Genomic DNA, 19,183 nt, shown 5'->3' with positions numbered 1-19,183 from the left:
GACTGGCAGCAAAGGGGATGTGTGAACCACTGACAGACTGGCAGCAAAGGGGATGTGTGAACCACTGAGAGACTGGCAGCAAAGGGAATGTGTGAACCACTGAGAGACTGGCAGCAAAGGGGATGTGTGAACCACTGAGAGACTGGCAGCAAAGGGGATGTGTGAACCACTGAGAGACTGGCAGCAAAGGGGATGTGTGAACCACTGAGAGACTGGCAGCAAAGGGGATGTGTGAACCACTGAGAGACTGGCAGCAAAGGTACTAATTGATTAGATTGGTAGTGCTGTGGCTTTGCCACGGAGTGCCATCTGCATGTAGATCACTTGCCACAAGCGATCTTCATGCACTTGTTCTGGTTTATTTTTTCTCTCAATCCCAGCATCTTACCTGTCACTTGAGTGGGAGCGATCACTTGGCTTGCACTTGATGTGGAGTCTTCAGGGGCCAACTCAACCAGGGCTGGAGGGGAGGACTTCTCTATCACTTCTAGTGAGAAAAATCAGGTAGAAGGACAGGGAGGTCATGAAATCAGGCAAAATGACAGGGAGGTCACGAAATCAGGTAAAAGGACAGGGAGGTCACGAAATCAGGTAAAAGGACAGGGAGGTCATGAAATCAGGTAAAAGGACAGGGAGGTCATGAAATCAGGTAAAAGGACAGGGAGGTCACGAAATCAGGTAAAAGGACAGGGAGGTCATGAAATCAGGTAAAAGGACAGGGAGGTCACGAAATCAGGTAAAAGGACAGGGAGGTCATGAAATCAGGTAAAAGGACAGGGAGGTCACAAAGAAGCCTGGGAGTTTTGTGACAACCACAATAACCACAGAGAACCATTTTTGCGAATTTAAGCGTAACCACATTTTTTATAGTATGATTACATTTTATTCCATTGACAGTTTTCTTGTTATGAATAAGTCAATATCTTGGGCCGATTACTAGCAGACATTTTGCCTCTTTCATCATTCTGTTAACCCCACATGTCTTAATAATACCATTCTACAGTAGCATATGCCTTTCCACACTTTCCCTTTCTAGTACTAATTGATGGCTGTTAATTGATTTAATCAATCTGTTTAAACCAGTGATCTACACAGAAGTCCACCACATACAACCCAAGTATGGAATACTTAAATCTTATTTATTTAAAAAAAAAAAAAAAAAAAGATCTCAAATACTTTAGGATATTAATACATATTTCAATCATCTATAGGGATATTTACACATCGATTAAGGATTTTTTTTTTATATATATTAAGAAAAAAAATAGAGAATGTTTTCCGGTACCTCTAATTATGTTTCAGATATAATTCACAGATATCCAAAAGTTAATTAAAATGTATTTTATAAATCTTTCAAGACATCCTTTAATGGAGGTTTGGCTTGTGATTTCCTGTTTTGAGAAGAATGACTTCAGGATTCCTAACAAAGACACCCACTCATAAAAGGACAGGCAAACACAGGTTATTGCTACGTGCTGAATGCTAAAAGCCCCAGCAGGTTACCACAGCATAGGATTCCTTAGCAGTTAGATAAAGCAATTCGACTGCATTTTTAGTAAGATTGCTTTCTTTTTTATGAATAAAATAAAAGTAAAACACAAACTCTAAGAAGCCCATCCTAAGCATGGAAGCTCACAAAGTAACCTGGTTTAGTGTTTCTTTTTTTTCGCATGTTCCTTTTAGTGCTGGGGCTAAAATAGTGGAGCACGAGAAGCATGTTTTCCTTGCTGGGGAACGTGAAAATGTCTTCTAATATTAAAAGGTATAAAGGGATACTTCATACCATCTACATTTCAGAGTATTTCATATCTTACCTGTTTAATATTAGGGGTGTGTTGATTCTCGTATTTGTGCTCGTAATTGTTTTTAAGAAGTAAATAAATCCATTCATTAATGTGTTGATTTAAAAAAGCTGTCCTTCCCTCACCTTTACAATTGAGTACCAATCAATGGCAATTAACTTCCACAATGAGTGCTTTAAAAGCTGATTGGAAATTAATTTTCCTCTTATCCAGGGCGCTAGCATTTTTAATACACATAAAATAGTGTATCTACAGGAATTGCATCTAAATATATTTTTATATCTGTGTGGAAGTTAATTGCCATTGATTGGTACTCATTTGTAAAGGTGAGCGAAGGACATCTTTTTTTGTTTTGAAATCAACACATTAACGAATAGATTTGTATAATTCTCTATTGATGTTTTTGTTCAGTTCATTATTTACCAGGCTTACTAACTAATGTATTTTTTCAACCACGGGGGCTGCTTCTGAAAAGACACAAGGTGGTTTTGGAAATGATCACTTGGGCTGTGCAATTGTAATTTCAGCTACCCTATGCAACTGTGAGCTGGCAAATGGAAAATCATTACACAAAGTCATAGTTAAAGAGGGGAATGAAATGGCAGCTGAATCTGACAAGGTCATTTTTAAAATCAAATCCAGCTTTTAAGAGAGACCCAGTGGTTGAAAAATAAATTTTTTGGTGAAAACGTTAGTAAAGTTGGGTAAATGGTCTAAGCAGAAACAACAATAGGAGTGATAGGTCTCACAAATATGTTACAGTATGTACAGTGACCTCGTAAGACTGCCTTCCTACCAGCACAAGCCATAAAAGACCAGACAAGCTGTAAAGGATCATATTAACTGATTACAATTAAAACTGTGTGTAATTATATATATATATATATATATATATATATATATATATATATATATATATATATATATATATATATATATATATATATATGTATATATATATATATATATATATATATATATATATATATATATATATCAGTCAGAATTTGTTGTCAGTGGCTGTATTTGTTTTCGTATGCATGAGAGAACACATTGGCCTGGATTTGCCACTTTCCCTCATGAAGTTGTGGTGTCCCTTTATTTAAGGTGCAGTTACAGAAAGTGTGATCATAGCATCGTTTCTGACCATTCCAAATTCAGTCATTACAGCACAGTGGAAAAAACTCTCCTTTATGGCAAAAAGGAATGCTTGAGAATCTGTGATGACTTTTAATAAATAAAGAGAAAAGGTGAGCCACCTGGGAAGTGCGGGTCCAGATTGATTGTAGAAATGCCGGGAGAAAGCTGGGGCTGGCCAGGCTCTACTATTGATTTATAATCGAGAGTGATTAGCTCCTAAATACAAGACAAATAAACAGAGGGCCATTTTAACGTAGACAGACATTTTAACAAGCAGTAACCAACCCATTAGACCCTGTTCACCCCTTCGTTACATGCGTGTTACTCATGCACACTGTCCTTAAAAGGACACTTCATATCACAATCTGAATATTACATTTCTTATGTGTTTAGTATCCTATTAGCTGTGTTTCATATATCTTCTGCTTAGATCATTATTTGCCAAACCTACAAACTACATCAGCTAAAATTGCTTCTGAAAAAATGACTCCACAAGGCTAATTATGGAGTGGGGAAGCTTTTTAGCATTGCACTGTGCTCTGAACCCCACAAGAAAACCATTGTGCACTGAAGCCTCTGAAACACTAATATGCTTCCAAACCTCACTTCCCCACAGTCACCCTGGCGGAGTCCTTTCAGATGCATTGTTTACTGGATCAGTTAGTAAGCATGGCAGATAATGAAACAACAACGCACAATTGGATATCAAATAGATAACATTACATATTAAGAGACTGTAGATGATATAAACTGCCCTTTTTATTTTTGTCTTATTGTGATCTGAACAATTAATGGCATACTAGATCCAGAAATGGAAAAAAAAGTGTGTGAATATTTCAGACTTCTTACACAAGCTAGGTTGGAAGTTGCCCAAAGCCTATATTACTAAATGCTGCTTTGGCTATTCAGTCTTTCAACATAGGTAAGGTCACACCCAATAAGATACACTGTGCACGTAAATAGCCTGTGAACTGAACTCATTTGTTGACTACTGTAGTTTACTGTGAGTGTGTTAATCCTTGCTGTATGCACTACATGTTAGTCCACATAGAGGTAATTTGAAGATTTTCAGTAAATAGAAAATGTATAAGAAAAAAAAAACAGTGCACAGGGAAAAATGCACATCATTTAGTTGCCTTATGCTTAGAAAAGAACTGGGGATATGTCTTTGAAGTGTCTTAGCTTAACATGTAATCAGAATTCTATTTTTATTTAAAAATAGACTCGCTTTTTCAAAATGTTTTTTATTACCTTCAGGCCTACAGCAATTAAAAATATATATATGTATCTGCTTCCAAACTGCATTTCTCCTGAATAGTTCTGAACACACCACACTAAAACCTGACCAGAAGGCACTTACAGTACATCTACACATGCCAGAAACAGCAGTCATGCACTTATTTGTTTATATATTTTTCAGCCGCCATGCACAGAAAAGCTACATACAATGTAGTCTTCTCAATGTGAAAACAGAATGGACTTCTTCATGCACCTAATCACTAGTTCTTGCCTGTTTACCACGTCATGGCCAGATATATCGATTCTCTGCTTTGACATGCAAAAGGTTACGTGCACCTCAGCTGGTTTTGAAAAACTTTGAAACGACTCGAACCTACCTGTTCAGGTGCTGCTGTTGCTACTGCAATAAAAAAAGAAAAGAAACAAAAAAACAGTGACGGAGACGCCCAGCTACACAGAGAGCAGAACAGAGTACAAGAAATCTGTGGTATACACTACAGTAGAAAGGTACTCTGTTAGAAAGTAATCCGTGTACCAGAAACCACCGAAAGAAAATCCTAACATTTGAATGCCCAGGTATGTTTGTTAACTATAGTACGTTTTTAGGGTTATCAGATGCCTTTGGAAAATCAGGATCCTCACACCTTTAAATCACATCCTGGTGTCTTTTTAAAATTCAAAGAGCTACAAATAGAAGATCTGTGAGCTTGCATGCTAAAAGCTTCTGGTCAACAATATGGTACAACAAATGAGTCAGAAAATGGAAAAATGAACCTGAACAGGGTGGCCCGTCGTTACAGTTCTCTGCAGCAACTCATTATCGCGATTCCCAGAAAAAAGAAAAAAAGTGTTGCTGATATAGCATTTATAGTTATGTCATCTCAATTCACAATTCCTTAACAGGGCAGTGCTGCTAACAGAGGTAGTACTGCAGAGGACTGAGTGAGAGTTTAAGCACAGATGCTACAGCCTGGCATCCTACTCCTGGATCATCAGCCTACAATGACTGTGCAGAATGCCCTTCTATCCTGCAGAGCTGGAGTGAAATACAGACACTTTTTATTTATATAAATTTGGAATCACCAATTGCATTTTACCCCATTTTCTCCCAAATTTGAAATGCCCAATTTTAAGCCTGGCTCACCACTGCAACCCCCGCGCTGACTCAGGAGAGACGAAGACGAACACACTCGTCCTCTGAAACGTGTGCCATCAACTGTCCGCTTCTTTTCACTCTGGGCATCGCTCAGCGAATTGTGCGCCACCACCTGGGAACTCCCGTCCACGGCCGGCAGTGGAATAGCCTGGACTCAAACCGGCGACCTCCAGGCTATATGGTGCATCCTGCAGTCCACGCAGGGTGCCTTTACCGGATACGCCACTCAGGAGCTCCGACACCAGCATTCTAACCGCTAGTTTAACACCCCTGCTTGACCAGCATCGGCCTTTTATTTAAATAAATACATGCACGGCTGGTTTCACAGAACCCGATTATCACTAATCTTGGACGAACCAGCAAACTTCATGTCACTGGCAAACCCGCTTGAACTACTCGGCCACAGAGAGTACGTCAGTAATTCAAATCTAATTATTTATGAACGAACATATCTACTATTGAAGACATAAGTGAGCATCCATCCAGGATACACTCAATGCATTCAGTACAGGCGATATTGTCATATTCATGATCAGGTAATGTTATTAGTAGGGTTAAGTATGCATTACTGAATTATTATTTGAATTTAACAGTAAAGCATGTGCATGTTCAAATGTAATTGCATTTGAATTAAAGACACTTTGTCACAGTGCTTTGGCAGTCTTTGAATTCCTCCTGTTTATATATTTGACATGACCTAGATGCTAATGAAACTTCAACATCGACCATGATGTAAACGCGCTAATGTACTCTGGGGCCCATTCAATGAAACCTTGATGGAAATACTGAGGGAAAATTGAAGTTAATTCTCAATGTATTCTGTGTCTCAATGGTTCACGCCTCCAAAAAAAAAAAAAAAAAAGAGAATTAAATTGAATTGGGAGAAACAGCATATTTTCCTTGGAGCAGTGCTAATTCATGTCAGTACAGTATAAGGATGAGTTAAGGGTTCTGAAGGGGAATAGGGAGTGTACAGTACAGTGTACTGTTGTCAGTACTGTATTAAGGAGCAGGGTGTTCTGCTGGGTGGACAGTGGCTAACTCTTGGTTCCCTCACCTTCCCCCACTGCAGTGGCCTCGGGGTGGTGTCTCTCGGAGGAGGCCAGGGCCTCCACTGGCTCCTGAACTGCGGGGATGGGTACGGGGGGAGCCACAGGCTCGGAGAGGCTGATCCTGGTCTTGCTGCTGCTGTCAGGTTGATTTTTAATGCCAGGGATGACCTTTTTGTAGGGGCCAGTAACTGTGTAACCCATTCCACCTGGGCAGATTTCCTTGAAGGCAGCTACACAGTAAAAACAAAAAGATTGCTAAGAACTTGCAAGCTTTTTTTTTTTTTAAAGCACCGACTGTATTCTTTATCCGGGCCAGTGGTAGTCTAATGACCTTAGCAAAGTATTTCATGTTTAGTACTCTGCTTCAGTATATAAAACACACAGGATAGCATATTGAGATGTGCTTAAGTAAGTGTGGTTTTAATATCTCCAAGTACAATAGTATAACTGGAGTAAGTAAAATTACAGTACTGTTATAGCCGTTCTGGTGCGATAGACATGTTATTTAATACTGAAATTGCTATCGCTATGGCGGCTCTATACTATAACTTAGATTGAATTCCGACCATGTTGTGAGTATTATGCAACTTTACTGGTTTTTTTCTGCAAAAATCAACAACTGGAGGAGATAAAGAATACATTAAAAGACATTAACAGCATTGGCATGTCAAGTTAAAAAAGGTCATTTATCTACAACATTTCTTTATTACATTTTGTGGGACAATCTTTCATCATATATTTATATGAAGCATGCAAATGATCCGTACATTAAGAGGGGCAATACAGTAAGATCTTGAGGGCTGGAAAAGGCATAATGGGATGAAGCCAGTCAAAAAAGATACAGTAACTGATTTCTGGTTGCTGTACAAAAGGAGGTTAGTTTGTTAAAACTGTGGCCATCCAACCACAATGCATTATAAAAATGTTTTCCGCTTTAGGTAGTTTCTCTTATATAATTAAATTATGAATAGATCCAGACTAGGATTACATTTTATTGAGGCACAGCTTTACAATTTTAATTATGGTGCCGCTCCCAAAGCAGAAACCATGTTTTTTTTTCCCCATCCTGTTACTGGCATGAGATTAATTTTGTGGAGAAAAAATAGAAATGGTTTGTCTGCTGAAAAATCTGTTAAATTACGATGAAGTAAAAACAATAATGGAATATGGGTGCTTGATGAGGCAATACAGATGTGATGGGTAACAGAATACAGAATACAGAATACAGCTATACAGCACCTGAGTGAATGAAAGGTACTACCAGCACAAACACACACAGTAAGCAAGTTACAAAGCAAATGACAAAATAATGATCTGAGTCATCACAACACTGCCCACAAGAGAGCGGATTTCAGGCACCGCCTGTACGAACTCCCACAAAATGTCCATCCTTCACACCAAGGCTCCTTTGTCTAATCCTACCTCCCAGGCCTGTTTGGTCCAGAAAGAAGTTCAAGTTACTGAGTCCATTCTCTGCTCAGGTACATAATCATCCGCTTTAATCCATGTACCTATATGTCAGATCCACTCCTGTCAAAGCCCTTATTCTGGTTATACCCTCCCAGACACCTCTGTCCCAAAGACATTTCTGAAGTGCTGTATTTATCAAATACTGCACGTACAGTAATAACCAACTTCGACCAAAATGCAGTTTATGGTCCTGCGGGTGTTAGCAAGAGAGGATGCAGTAGATCAAGGCATATAAACTAAATCTCTCCACACATGTGCGTTAATTCTGTAGTCAGGTGTTGTTTCTCCAGTATTCTTTACAATGTGTTCTTCTGCAGTTGAGAAGCAAAGGAACCCAGTAGTGTTCTTAGCAATGGTGTTAACAAAACACACCAGCATGACAGACAGTAACACCCTTCAGACTCATGAAACCCTGGGATACCTTTGGCCATCTATACAGGGCGCCTGATTGCAGTTCTGAATTCGAACCTCAAATTGAGAGCTCTATAACACTTTCAGCAGGACAGCAGGCTTCACAGGCAAATCATTTTTGTTGTCTCACTGAATGTCTGTATAAATAAAGCTATTAGTAGCTACAAACTAGCAGAAAGACCTTGCATGCAGCAAAGGAAAGGGAGATGTATGGGTTGGATGAAAGTGGAACATAGAAATGTGTGTGTCTGCTTTGTCTGCTCTGCTCTGTTTTTTTTGGTGTTTGTTTGTTGTTTGGTTTAGTTTTTTTTTTGGGTGGCCCTTACCTGTTCCAAGAATGGGACATTTCTCACAGTGTGGGCCCCAGGCCTTGCCAACACTGCAACAGCAGAGCTGCTTGCTGAGCTGGGCAGAGACTGGGTGCATGCACTGCTTTCCAGCACTGAGAAATCGGAAACAGAAGCCTTTCTCTTCGGGGATCATAGGATTATCGGCTGCAGCGAAAAGGGAAGGGAGTTTGCTAAATTGTTACATATCAAAAAAAAAAAGAATAACGAGAGAAAAAAAAAAACACACTGCAGAGTTTCCATCACCAGCATAAACAAGGATACAATATACCAGGGAAAGCCTTGCTCTTCCATTCCATTCTATTCCAGAACTTTGTTCCAACCAGTTCCACAATTTAATGGACCCTGCTGAAGATCAATTAAATAGTTAAGGACCTGGCTGGAACAAAGTCTTGCCATGGAATACAATGGAAGAGTCAAGGTTGCCTACCCCTGCAATATACCTACAATTAAAACACATAAAGCATAACAAAACGACAGGGTAAGCCAGCAGAGGTGCACATGGTACTGTAGTGTGTTTCTCAATCACAGGGCTTGAATCAGGGTAATATCTGGGAGCAATGTGACCCACTAATAAGAGCGATTAACCTTGCAAACAATGCCACGTTCAGAGTGCCATTGTTTTCCATGCACTGGCAGTGAATCAGAAGCACAGGCAGCTTTTGAGAGCCGGGGGCAAGCAGGTCTACAGGGCGTCAGAGTAACAGGCAGAGGAGGGACCTAATTAGCAGAACTCCAAAAGGTAGTCATGTCCGTCAGGATTAATCTCTTCAATGTTAAAATATTCCTAATTCTAATGAATGCATCTACAGTACCATGCCTTCTGTTGATCTGTATCTTAATTGGCTCAACACAAACATTTTTTCCAGGTCTTTAGCCATTGATGATTTCAAGATACCCAGAAAACCTGCAGGATTGTGGCTCTCCAGGACCAAGGTTTTTGTTGCTCTTGTGATGTTCACAAAGGATTTAGTTACTTTAAGGGTGCAGCACTGCCTTTATGCAGCTGCTTTTGTGGTAACACACACTTAATATACACATGGTTTTAATAACACAAGCGGAACCGTTTGAGCAGCAGATGTTTTGATTTCCAAAATAACTGTTTTCGTCATTGAAGACTGATGTCTCTTTAACCATTTTTTGTATGTTCATATAGTCATGGGCCAAAATCTGAATTTTTTTTTTTTCCTCTGACGGTTTTGCCTCCCTAACTCAGGATGCAATACAGAAATAACTAGCCCCTTAATTAAGTGTTTGCTATTTAATTACTGTTTCATTCCTTTTTTTGGGCGTACTAATAATGATCTCGAGTACAGTCAAGAGCTTTGTGTGTAGTAGCCCCATGAGTATAACACTGTTTATTACACTTTAGAAGATCATTGAGGACAGTTTTAAATTCTATTATCTTATCCCAGGACAGCATGAAGAATTGTATATTTTTTAGACTGGTTAAAAAAATAAATAAGCAGTATCTCTCTGATTAACCTATCCTGTACTGTCACAGTTAGTATGGTTGAATTAATGGATAGCTTCTATGGCAGTAAATACACTGCATCTCCCCCTATGAATAAATCCCAGCACGGAACCAAGCTGCACAAAGTAGTGCAGTCGTTGGGGAGCCATATACACGCTACACTGTAGCTTCTTAAATGCTTCTGGGTTGGATATTCTGTAGAGATATTCTGTAGAGATACAGAACATTTGAATGACTGCATTATTACTTATAACCATTTATTATTGGTCTCTACAGTAATTGGTCATTTAAAAGAAAAAGGCTGAAAGCAGGGAAAGGGTCAAACAGGGAAGGCACCTGATTTTGCATCTCCAACATGATGGAAATTGTCTCTGACAACCAGCATACACCTCTGTACCCTGAGCCAACCAGCTTTGGAGTTCTGCCAATGAGATCCATTCAAACTACTTCCCATTCATCATGTCATTAATGCTGCTATCACAATGTTTGACACGCTTCCAGACAAATCTAATGAAATCTGGTGCTGCTGGGCAACGTGAGGAGTCATTATGTTTTACAGTCATAGCCGATTTCTCTAACCTAATGAAAAACTGCTTCTTGCGTCTTTCTTGCCCTTGAAATTACAATTACCGGGGCTGATTAAAATAATATTGGCATTTACATACTACAGAAATTTGCAAAGCCATGTTGAGAAAAAAAAAAAAAGCATTCCATAGGTAACCAAGCACAGGCACTTTTTTCTATGTTTAGAGATACACGTATTATAATACTGTATATACATATAGGGAATTGTCATCAAATGGTGGATTCTTCTGAGTATAACATCAGTGCTGTACATTAGATGCAGATTTAAGGTTTGTTCATTCGTTATTGTCGTGCACATTCATGTCAATCAGGACAGGTGCAGCTACTTCTTCTCCCAGGTTACCCCTTTCAGAACCGTGAATGGCTATATTTAAGGAGCATGCATATAAAAAGACCAGCCATCAGTTAAAAGATCAGTCTTTTGCATCAGTTTCTGGAATCCATGCATGGCAGGCAGAATATATAGTTTTCATAAAGCATTAACTAACATGCAATTTATTAATGCATCAAATGCTGTACAGGAGGAACGTGTTCTATTGTAAACCTCTATATGTGTGCACCAACTGAATAAACCCCACTGTATATCCATTATTAAGCTGTTGAAAATGACATGAATATTGTGGATATTTATATAGATACTTGATTCCCTTGCCAATCAAGCATATTTGGTCAACAGGCAGAGCTACAGCGTTCTCATTTCACGTTGATCCTGGTTTGCTTAAACTGAAACCTTGCTGTACCACTGCCAGTCCTATCCATGGACTGAGTGTGACTGAGTAACCCTTTCTAGACCATGAGAGGTCATTTTGTGTGGCTGCCTGATCTGTGGATATGAGGCTATGGGGGTAAAGAAGAATGGCAGTCTCATCAATACAGTTCACAAATTAAACAAGTTGAGAGGTCGAAGCTTAAACCTCGGTGGACTGCAGTCACACAAACACCAAGCAATTAGTCTACATTTGGAAGAAGTGTCAGTCTCTGCTCAAAAGAGGCCCAGGACAGAATGGAAATGGATTGGCAGGGCTTTGTTGAGAAGCTGATATAGTATGTGTGCTCCACCGTGCCTTTAATAACATGAAAAATAAATGCATACATATATACATACATATCAAACATACATACATACTTGTGATAAGGCTTGTCATAAGTATACAGACGCTTGTCATTATCAAACAAGACAGGGTGTCAATACGCTTACAACATAAAAAATATGGAAAATACAGTGTTATAAAAAGAAAAGAAAAACATCTAATTTCTCAGTTTCAATTACTTACGAACGCAGGTGGAGAGTGTAGGATCCGGCACGTATCCTGCTTTACAGGTACACCTGTAGCTGCCAATTGTGTTCAAGCAATTCCCATTCGGACACACCCCTTGTAGCTGGCACTCATTGATATCTGTGAACAAACACGAGAGACTTCTTTATCCACAGTCAGGTCTTTAGTAGTGACAGTCTGTATAATAATGTAAAACAGATCTGAATACCACCAACTAAGTACAGCAGGTACACCAGAGTGCATCCATTAATCTGTGCCCTATACAACACATCTTCCAGTGCACGGAAGAATACCACCGTGTTCTACACAGTTTTTCTCACTGATTTATTTCTTACACCCACTAGTGTTGCGGGGGGGGGGGGGGGGGGGGGGGCGGGGGCAGGTTAATGGTTTCACTGTGGGGTACCAGCTGTACTAGATACATTTAAAAGAGCTACTGGGGTCACAGTGGTGCTTTAAACTCTATTAACCCTGTTGATGTTATCCCATGGGGGGGCTATATTCCTTCTAATAACATCACTTAATTCAATAAGAATGCAGTGGAAAGACAACCGCAGAGCTGATTTTTTGGGCGCCAAGATCAGCAGCTATCTAGATCAAGCAAAAACTAGGCATTTGTTATTTTTTATCTTGAAAATCGACACAGATGAACAATATGAGCATAATGAGTCTCACGGGGAGTGACAGAACTCTTTTTAAAACACAGCTAAAGCTTATCAAAGTCAGCCCAAGGGAAGTGTGGGAATCTACTTAAAATGCCTTCCCTTCCTGCTGGAGCTACAGCTGATGCTAACTCTACAAGCTCAGTTACCCCCATCATTGCTGTAATATCAAAACAGCCATAACTCACACGAGAGAGCTGATGAATGCTCGATTGAGACATAAATCTGAGAAAGGGAGTTCTGCTAAAGGACAACTTGAAAATACTTTCCCCAATCAGAGATAAGGGAATCATTTCTGACGCAGGTCCCCACTGTGGCTCTTTCCTTCCGTCTGCAAACAAGCCGCTTAAGCGCTTCCCGTGTGGAAATGGGATTGATCTCCGCAACTGAGCTGAATCCATTTTAGGCAAGAACTTTTGAGGGATGACTCTCTGGAACATATGACCCTTATTGTAATCAATAAATGAATATTGCAGTACCAACTTTAGGGTCTATAAAGCTACCCAGACATTAAGCAAAAAGAAAAATATCATCAGTGATAATGTAGTGCTTATTTCTAAGGTATGTTGACCTCATAAGGACACATTCATTCCAAAACAAATGCCTATTGTTAATGCCCATAAGGATTTATGCAGATGTATAGAGGATGTATAGTCATTCAATATGATTGTTGGCAGTAACGACAGTTATTTAAACATGTATGCTTCTGTTTATTTCTTTCTGTATATACTGCATTTGTTATCATTAATTGGTGCAAATAATTGAAATTGGTTCTAAAGGCCCCTTAACTACAAATACACAGATGATATCAGTCTCTGGTACACTATACACCTCAGTATTTTCATATAGCACGGTTTTCAATATGTGCTTTAGCATTGTAGGTGCCAAGCTATTTAAAAGTTTACTGGTGATGATCAAAAAATTCTTCAGTTGCAGTTTGATTTGGAAACCTTAATTGTAATTGAAAGATGGCCCATATTTATATAAAAGGAAGTGGATCTTGTACTGAAGTATTAGTTTCCAGTAATGCTGCCTAGCTGTAAAACTATTCTGCACTGGAAGAGGGGTTCAACGATCAAACTTCCGTATTGTCTTTATTAGTCTCAATAACTCCAAATGCATTATCTGTTCAGCTCTAACTTGCTGCCTTTGTAAATTATTATTATTATTATTATTTATTTCTTAGCAGACGCCTTATCCAGAGCGACTTACAATTGTTACAAGATATCACATTATACATTATTTCACATTATACAGATATCACATTATTTTTTTTACATACAATTACCCATTTATACAGTTGGGTTTTTACTGGAGCAATCTAGGTAAAGTACCTTGCTCAAGGGTACAACAGCAGTGTCCCCCACTGGGGATTGAACCCACAACCCTCCGGTCAAGAGTCCAGAGCCCTAACCACTACTCCACACTGCTGCCCCAAATGTTGGCTGCCATCTAACGAATGGAATCCGTGAAACCTCATTCTGCAGCTTAATCCCCTACCTCCTCCCCTTACTTCGGTCTAGCCCCCCAATGTTGGCTGAGGCATCAATATTTCATTTCGTTTTAAATTTAGTGAAAAAATGTTGCCATCTGTTTCCATTTCTGTCTTGTTTTTCTTCTCCTGGGGTGCTATAACGCGCAGTGTACAGCGTTACAGCTCTCCCATTGTAATGGCAGCTGTCGGGACACACAGGGACCTCAGGGTGTGCTACTGGAGGACTGAAGAAAAGCCAATAGTGTCCCTCAGCAGGGGCTATCGGGTGAAACTATTTTAAAACGAAGAGGCTGGTGAGCAAAGGGACCGCTTTGCAAACACCCAGATGGAACCCCCCCACGATATGTTTTTCCTTTTCCTCTTTATCCTATTCTACTGAATTGGCATCTCAGCCTATTGAACTGAATGGAAAGCAAGTACCGGACACGCACCGCAAACCACATGGTTCATGGACGAACATTTTACCATTCAGCAAGAGAGCAAGCTCTGTAGAGTATGTGTCTTATGCTGATGTCAGTATTACTAACTCATTCACTACAAAATCCATGTTATTCCTAATAGAAGAACAGATGTCATCTCTACTACAAACTGTAAACAAACAGGCTGGAATAGCCCAGCCCCACATTTCACACAGATCAAATAATTGTTTTTCCCTACAGGATTACCTGCCTTTTCTACCCCAGCGCAAAAGAGTGATGCTGTATTCCCAGCATTTATCCCAGAAAGCATGGAAATGACACAGAAATGTTGGAAAGGCTGGCCCTGGGTGATGAATTAATGCCGTCCAAAGGAAATAACTATACATTGCACTGAAATCTACATCAACTGCATCCTGACGAGCAAGGAAATGCTGCTTGTTGTATTCCATATAAATTAATTGTTGTGTTTCATAAGAAGACATTAATAAAACATTGCACTATATGAGATTCATTTTCTTGTTTCCTTATGTTTCATGGAAATGTTTCACATACTATAGCACTTAGGTACAGATGTGAACCCAACTAAAAAAAAATACTATAGTAATCTGTGACAAGGCAGTAGAGCTTGTCTACTACACTGCATTTTAACACAGTTATATACCGGAGTCAAGTCAAGAGTCTTATTATTATTACTAAATAACGTAAGGTATGCAAATTCACGTATTCACACACACTTTACATTAAATTGTTAAAAAAAGATGCAGTCTACATGTTTGAATTGTGTCTCGGAGGTCTTTTACTGGTGCAGCAGTACCAATATACAAACAAAAATTGTACTAAAGATAAACGGCAGTTGAGTCCAAAATCATACGGAACAATTTCAAGTGAAAGAAACCACCTGCCTAGTATTGGGAAGATTGGGGAATACGAAGTCCACGGACAAGAAATCTGTTGGAACGCAATGTCCATATTTTCGCCGACTCCAGTTGAAAAAATGTCTTTAACATTCCAGTCTGCTCAGTACCAAATCCAAACAAAGAGCAATTCCAAGTCAATGTGGAAAAAAAATAAAGTCAATAAAAAAAATAGAAAAAAGTCATTCTTATTTTTTAGCAGATTTTCGAAATAACAAAAAACAACTTAAAAATCATTCTTTCTGTTGCACCAATTAGAAAAACTACTTGGAGGCAATTGCCAAACCCCTTCCTTTTTATAATTGCTCTCACATGAAGGCAGTATGCATGCATCGTTTTGAAATGTATTTAACTTATTTTCATATAAGTGACATTTTTCGTGTACTCGTGTAATAAATGAAGTGCTCGAGCAATGATTTTTGTTTCGAGTGCTCAAACTCACCCCTAAACCCTATCGCTGCAGGGCTGCCGCCAAGGGAGAGGGGGGGTCCTTAGGGGGCTGTACCCCCCCCCCCCCCCCACGCCCCAGTTCAGATCCCTGATTGAGATTTAAGAAATGTATGACAAATCATGAATACAAGTAAAGTTAAACACACAAATTTGTAGAGTCATGTTTTCTTGTATCCTAATCTGCACATTTCCAGGGCGGAGTCACATTGTGGCGCAAATTATTTTTGTTTCTTTTACTTGGGTGACCTTTTCCATAATGTGCCCCCCCATTGCGCACTGTCTGCCACTGGGCCTGTATCTCTGCCAAATCATAACAAAAACTACAATTTCCTCACCCTGTCACATATCCTTTACTAAATAAGTGGTTTAATTTGTGTTGTTAGTTTTTTATTCCAACACGACATTATGTGAGAGAAAAAATCCATAAGCCATACATTTTAGTCTGTTTCCATGAGGTCATTAACTGCATGGATCACTTACAGTACATCACTCACTGCTCCTGGTAAAGGGGGGCTCTGTGCTATCAGGTGACTGTGTGTTTTCAGTGTGATGTCACGTCTGCCATGCACACAATGGCAGGTCTATCCTTTGTGAAGCCCACATTGAAATGTGAGAACCCAGAGTCTGTACTTTTTCTGTGAATAGTCGATGCAGTTGATGGAAACGGGCAGACCCGGTTTATTGAGGGAATTGTGTGCGAATCAATCTTCCGTGTGATTAATCAGATGAAAATGAGCCAGGCAAGCACCCACCCTTCAAGTCATGTGTTTTTAGTGATCGCCATGGCGTTATCGCTTGTGGCCTTGTTTTTGTATGTATCTAATTTGGAATAATGAGAATCACAAAGCCAGCAGCGGGTCAGTGCCAACGCATGTTCATGAGGGTCAATGATCCACGACAAGCTCTCAATAGGAGGAAAAAATGATGAATAAAATTACTCGGGAGTACAATCAATCTGTTATTGAGAACGGAAATGACTGGACAGGCCTATGAGTGAGAGCTCCCAGAAACCCCCCACAGGTCAAACCAAAGCAGAAGGAAATCAGTAAGAGAGACGCCCTGTAGTATCTGCTCATATGGAATAGCATGTATCTATCTGTAGGAGCAAATGTGGTTCTTTTAGGCCATAATATCCTGTCCACCCTCAATATAATGGTTTCCAATGGTACAGTATATATGCATGTTGTTTTAGCAGCTCACCATGCCTTGATAATGTTGTACTATGGCTTTTACCCATGCTTTAATATATGTATTTGTGAGTAACCATGCTTCACTGTGCTTTTACCTGCTTTCTCTGTGCTATGCGTTTACCAATTCATGTGTAACACTGACCATCAATGTTTCACTAAAGATGAAGAACATTTGTTTTTACAATTGCCTGTAAAAGGTCCTTAAAAAATGACTTTCATTACAGCAAAATGCATACTGTAATCTCAATCACACAATCTTATGTAAAACCTTTTGGCTATAAGCAGTGGCTTATAGTTTAACCATAACTGCATGCTTGCACAACGTTAATAAAAAACATTTCCTATCCACCTTTGCCTTTCTTATACTGGTGGCTATTGATAATCACCCTTTTAACGAAACCAATGATATAAAAATGATAATTACCCATGTGATCAAGGGAAAAAAAATGGTTTACAGCAATTATATTATGAGCTGCTGAAATGAGCCCCAACACAGACAACTCTTTGTTTGGCTTGAGCACATTGCAACAGGACTGATCCACCAGCACGACTCGGGCACATTTTAAAGTAAATAATCAGGGTTCAGTTATGAATCACTCTAGTAATATGACCTAGGCTTTGTAACACAAGCATAACACTGACCGTGAGACAATCAACAGTACACTAGGTTAATGAGTTTATACATTGGAGGGGACAATGAGCCCCTGAAACTTACATCTGCAGCCCTTGAACAACCCTCACTTCAATTAAACAGGCTCTAGTTTCAGGTATGAACATCTGACAACCATTCCCAGGTTTCCCCATTAAAAAAAAAAACAATATATATAAAACAACCTTAGTGGGTAAGAAGGCTGCTCAGCACTGTGGTAACATCGAACCAGATAACCTTCATTCTTGTGCACTCTATAAAAACTGACTGAATTGGGTCTCACCGTGAACATGTTTAGCTTTGCATGTGAGGCCATCAAGCAAGCGTTTCTCAAAGGAGAAAGAAGCAAGCAAGAGACCTGGGGACTGAGTAGTAGACTCGTAGAACAAAAAGCTGGTCCTGAACCAGCTATCAAAAGGGGAAACCGGAGAACTTGCACAGCAAGGAATTCCGTGCATACTTTGCAATTAGCATTAAGGGTACATTAAAACCACGTATCTGAAGAATGGCATTCATTTCCAATCCTTGCCTTGCCCCTTGGTAGTGTCCTAAATCCCACTCACTGTCCTAACCAGATCAGGGGTAGCCTGTGAGTCTGAACTGCATGGGCATTGATGGGTTAATCCTGGTGAAACACCTCTGATTTACTGTGACATTCCTGGAAAGAAACCGTCCGCTGGCCCCAAAGCATTTGTACTTATTTTCAGCAATCATCTCCAAATTCAAGACGCGTCAGAGAAATAAATCAAATGTGGCACCTGCCTTTTTTTCCTCTTAAGATTCCTGTGTTTGAATCCAGCCCAAGATGGATTATTAACTAAAAGCTTTGTGGTTTGATAGATTTCTAGTGAAGTGGCTCTGGGGAGTCTACCAGTGGCAGCTGGGATAGAACTACACAAATGAAAAATCAACTTCCATTCAGTACATTTGGCAGACTTGGGCTCTGAGTCTAAACTGCTGCTCACCAGTAGAGGGTACTATAAGCAGTTTAAGACTTAGGCCTACATACAGTGCGAAGCATATCTGCAAAGAACAATGTACATTTTGAAACAGGTCGAAGGCTTGTTTCTTAAGCAGTGCTTTCACAAGCTTTAATGTATATTGCTTTGGTGTTGTTATGTATCTGTGGCTATTATTGTACAGTATAGTGTACATTAACATTGAGATACTGGGTTTTTGTGTTGAGTCTTCACAGATATAAACATTTACACATGCAATTCTTACCTTGGCAATAAGTTATGTTAATCCTCTTGTATCCCTGAGGGCAGTCCATTGTTTGTCTAGATCCAGTCAATGGGATAGCTATAAGAAAAAACAAAGACCGGCTAGTTATTCTAGTAACTCAGATAGTTGATATTTCTGAGCTCATTCATCAGGAAAGGATTACGTTTGAGCTTTGTTTAAAAAACGCACCTTCCATGTGAGAGTGTGGCTGGAATTGAAGAAACTTT

General features: G+C 39.5%; 1 protein-coding gene across 6 annotated transcripts in view; it reads right to left on the bottom strand.

Moving 5' to 3' along the window:
* LOC117411023 (latent-transforming growth factor beta-binding protein 1) overlaps positions 1 to 19,183 on the bottom strand; it is a 141,125-nt gene that overhangs the window by 58,721 nt on the left and 63,221 nt on the right. For 4 of the 6 annotated variants that reach the window (XM_034018022.3, XM_059024886.1, XM_034018026.3 and 1 more), the window contains 7 exons: positions 18,957 to 19,034; positions 11,951 to 12,073; positions 8,597 to 8,764; positions 6,395 to 6,619; positions 4,559 to 4,581; positions 3,062 to 3,158; positions 389 to 487 (listed from right to left, as the gene is read on the bottom strand). In XM_034018022.3, coding sequence (XP_033873913.3) covers positions 389 to 487; positions 3,062 to 3,158; positions 4,559 to 4,581; positions 6,395 to 6,619; positions 8,597 to 8,764; positions 11,951 to 12,073; positions 18,957 to 19,034 — 813 coding nt within the window. The remainder of the gene's footprint in view (positions 1 to 388; positions 488 to 3,061; positions 3,159 to 4,558; positions 4,582 to 6,394; positions 6,620 to 8,596; positions 8,765 to 11,950; positions 12,074 to 18,956; positions 19,035 to 19,183) is intronic. The other 2 variants (XM_034018025.3, XM_034018023.3) reach the window with 2 other exon arrangements.

Source organism: Acipenser ruthenus, chromosome 6 (genome assembly GCF_902713425.1).
Source record: "Acipenser ruthenus chromosome 6, fAciRut3.2 maternal haplotype, whole genome shotgun sequence".
Classification (NCBI taxonomy): Eukaryota; Metazoa; Chordata; class Actinopteri; order Acipenseriformes; family Acipenseridae; genus Acipenser; species Acipenser ruthenus.
This window is presented reverse-complemented; position numbering and strand designations above follow the sequence as displayed.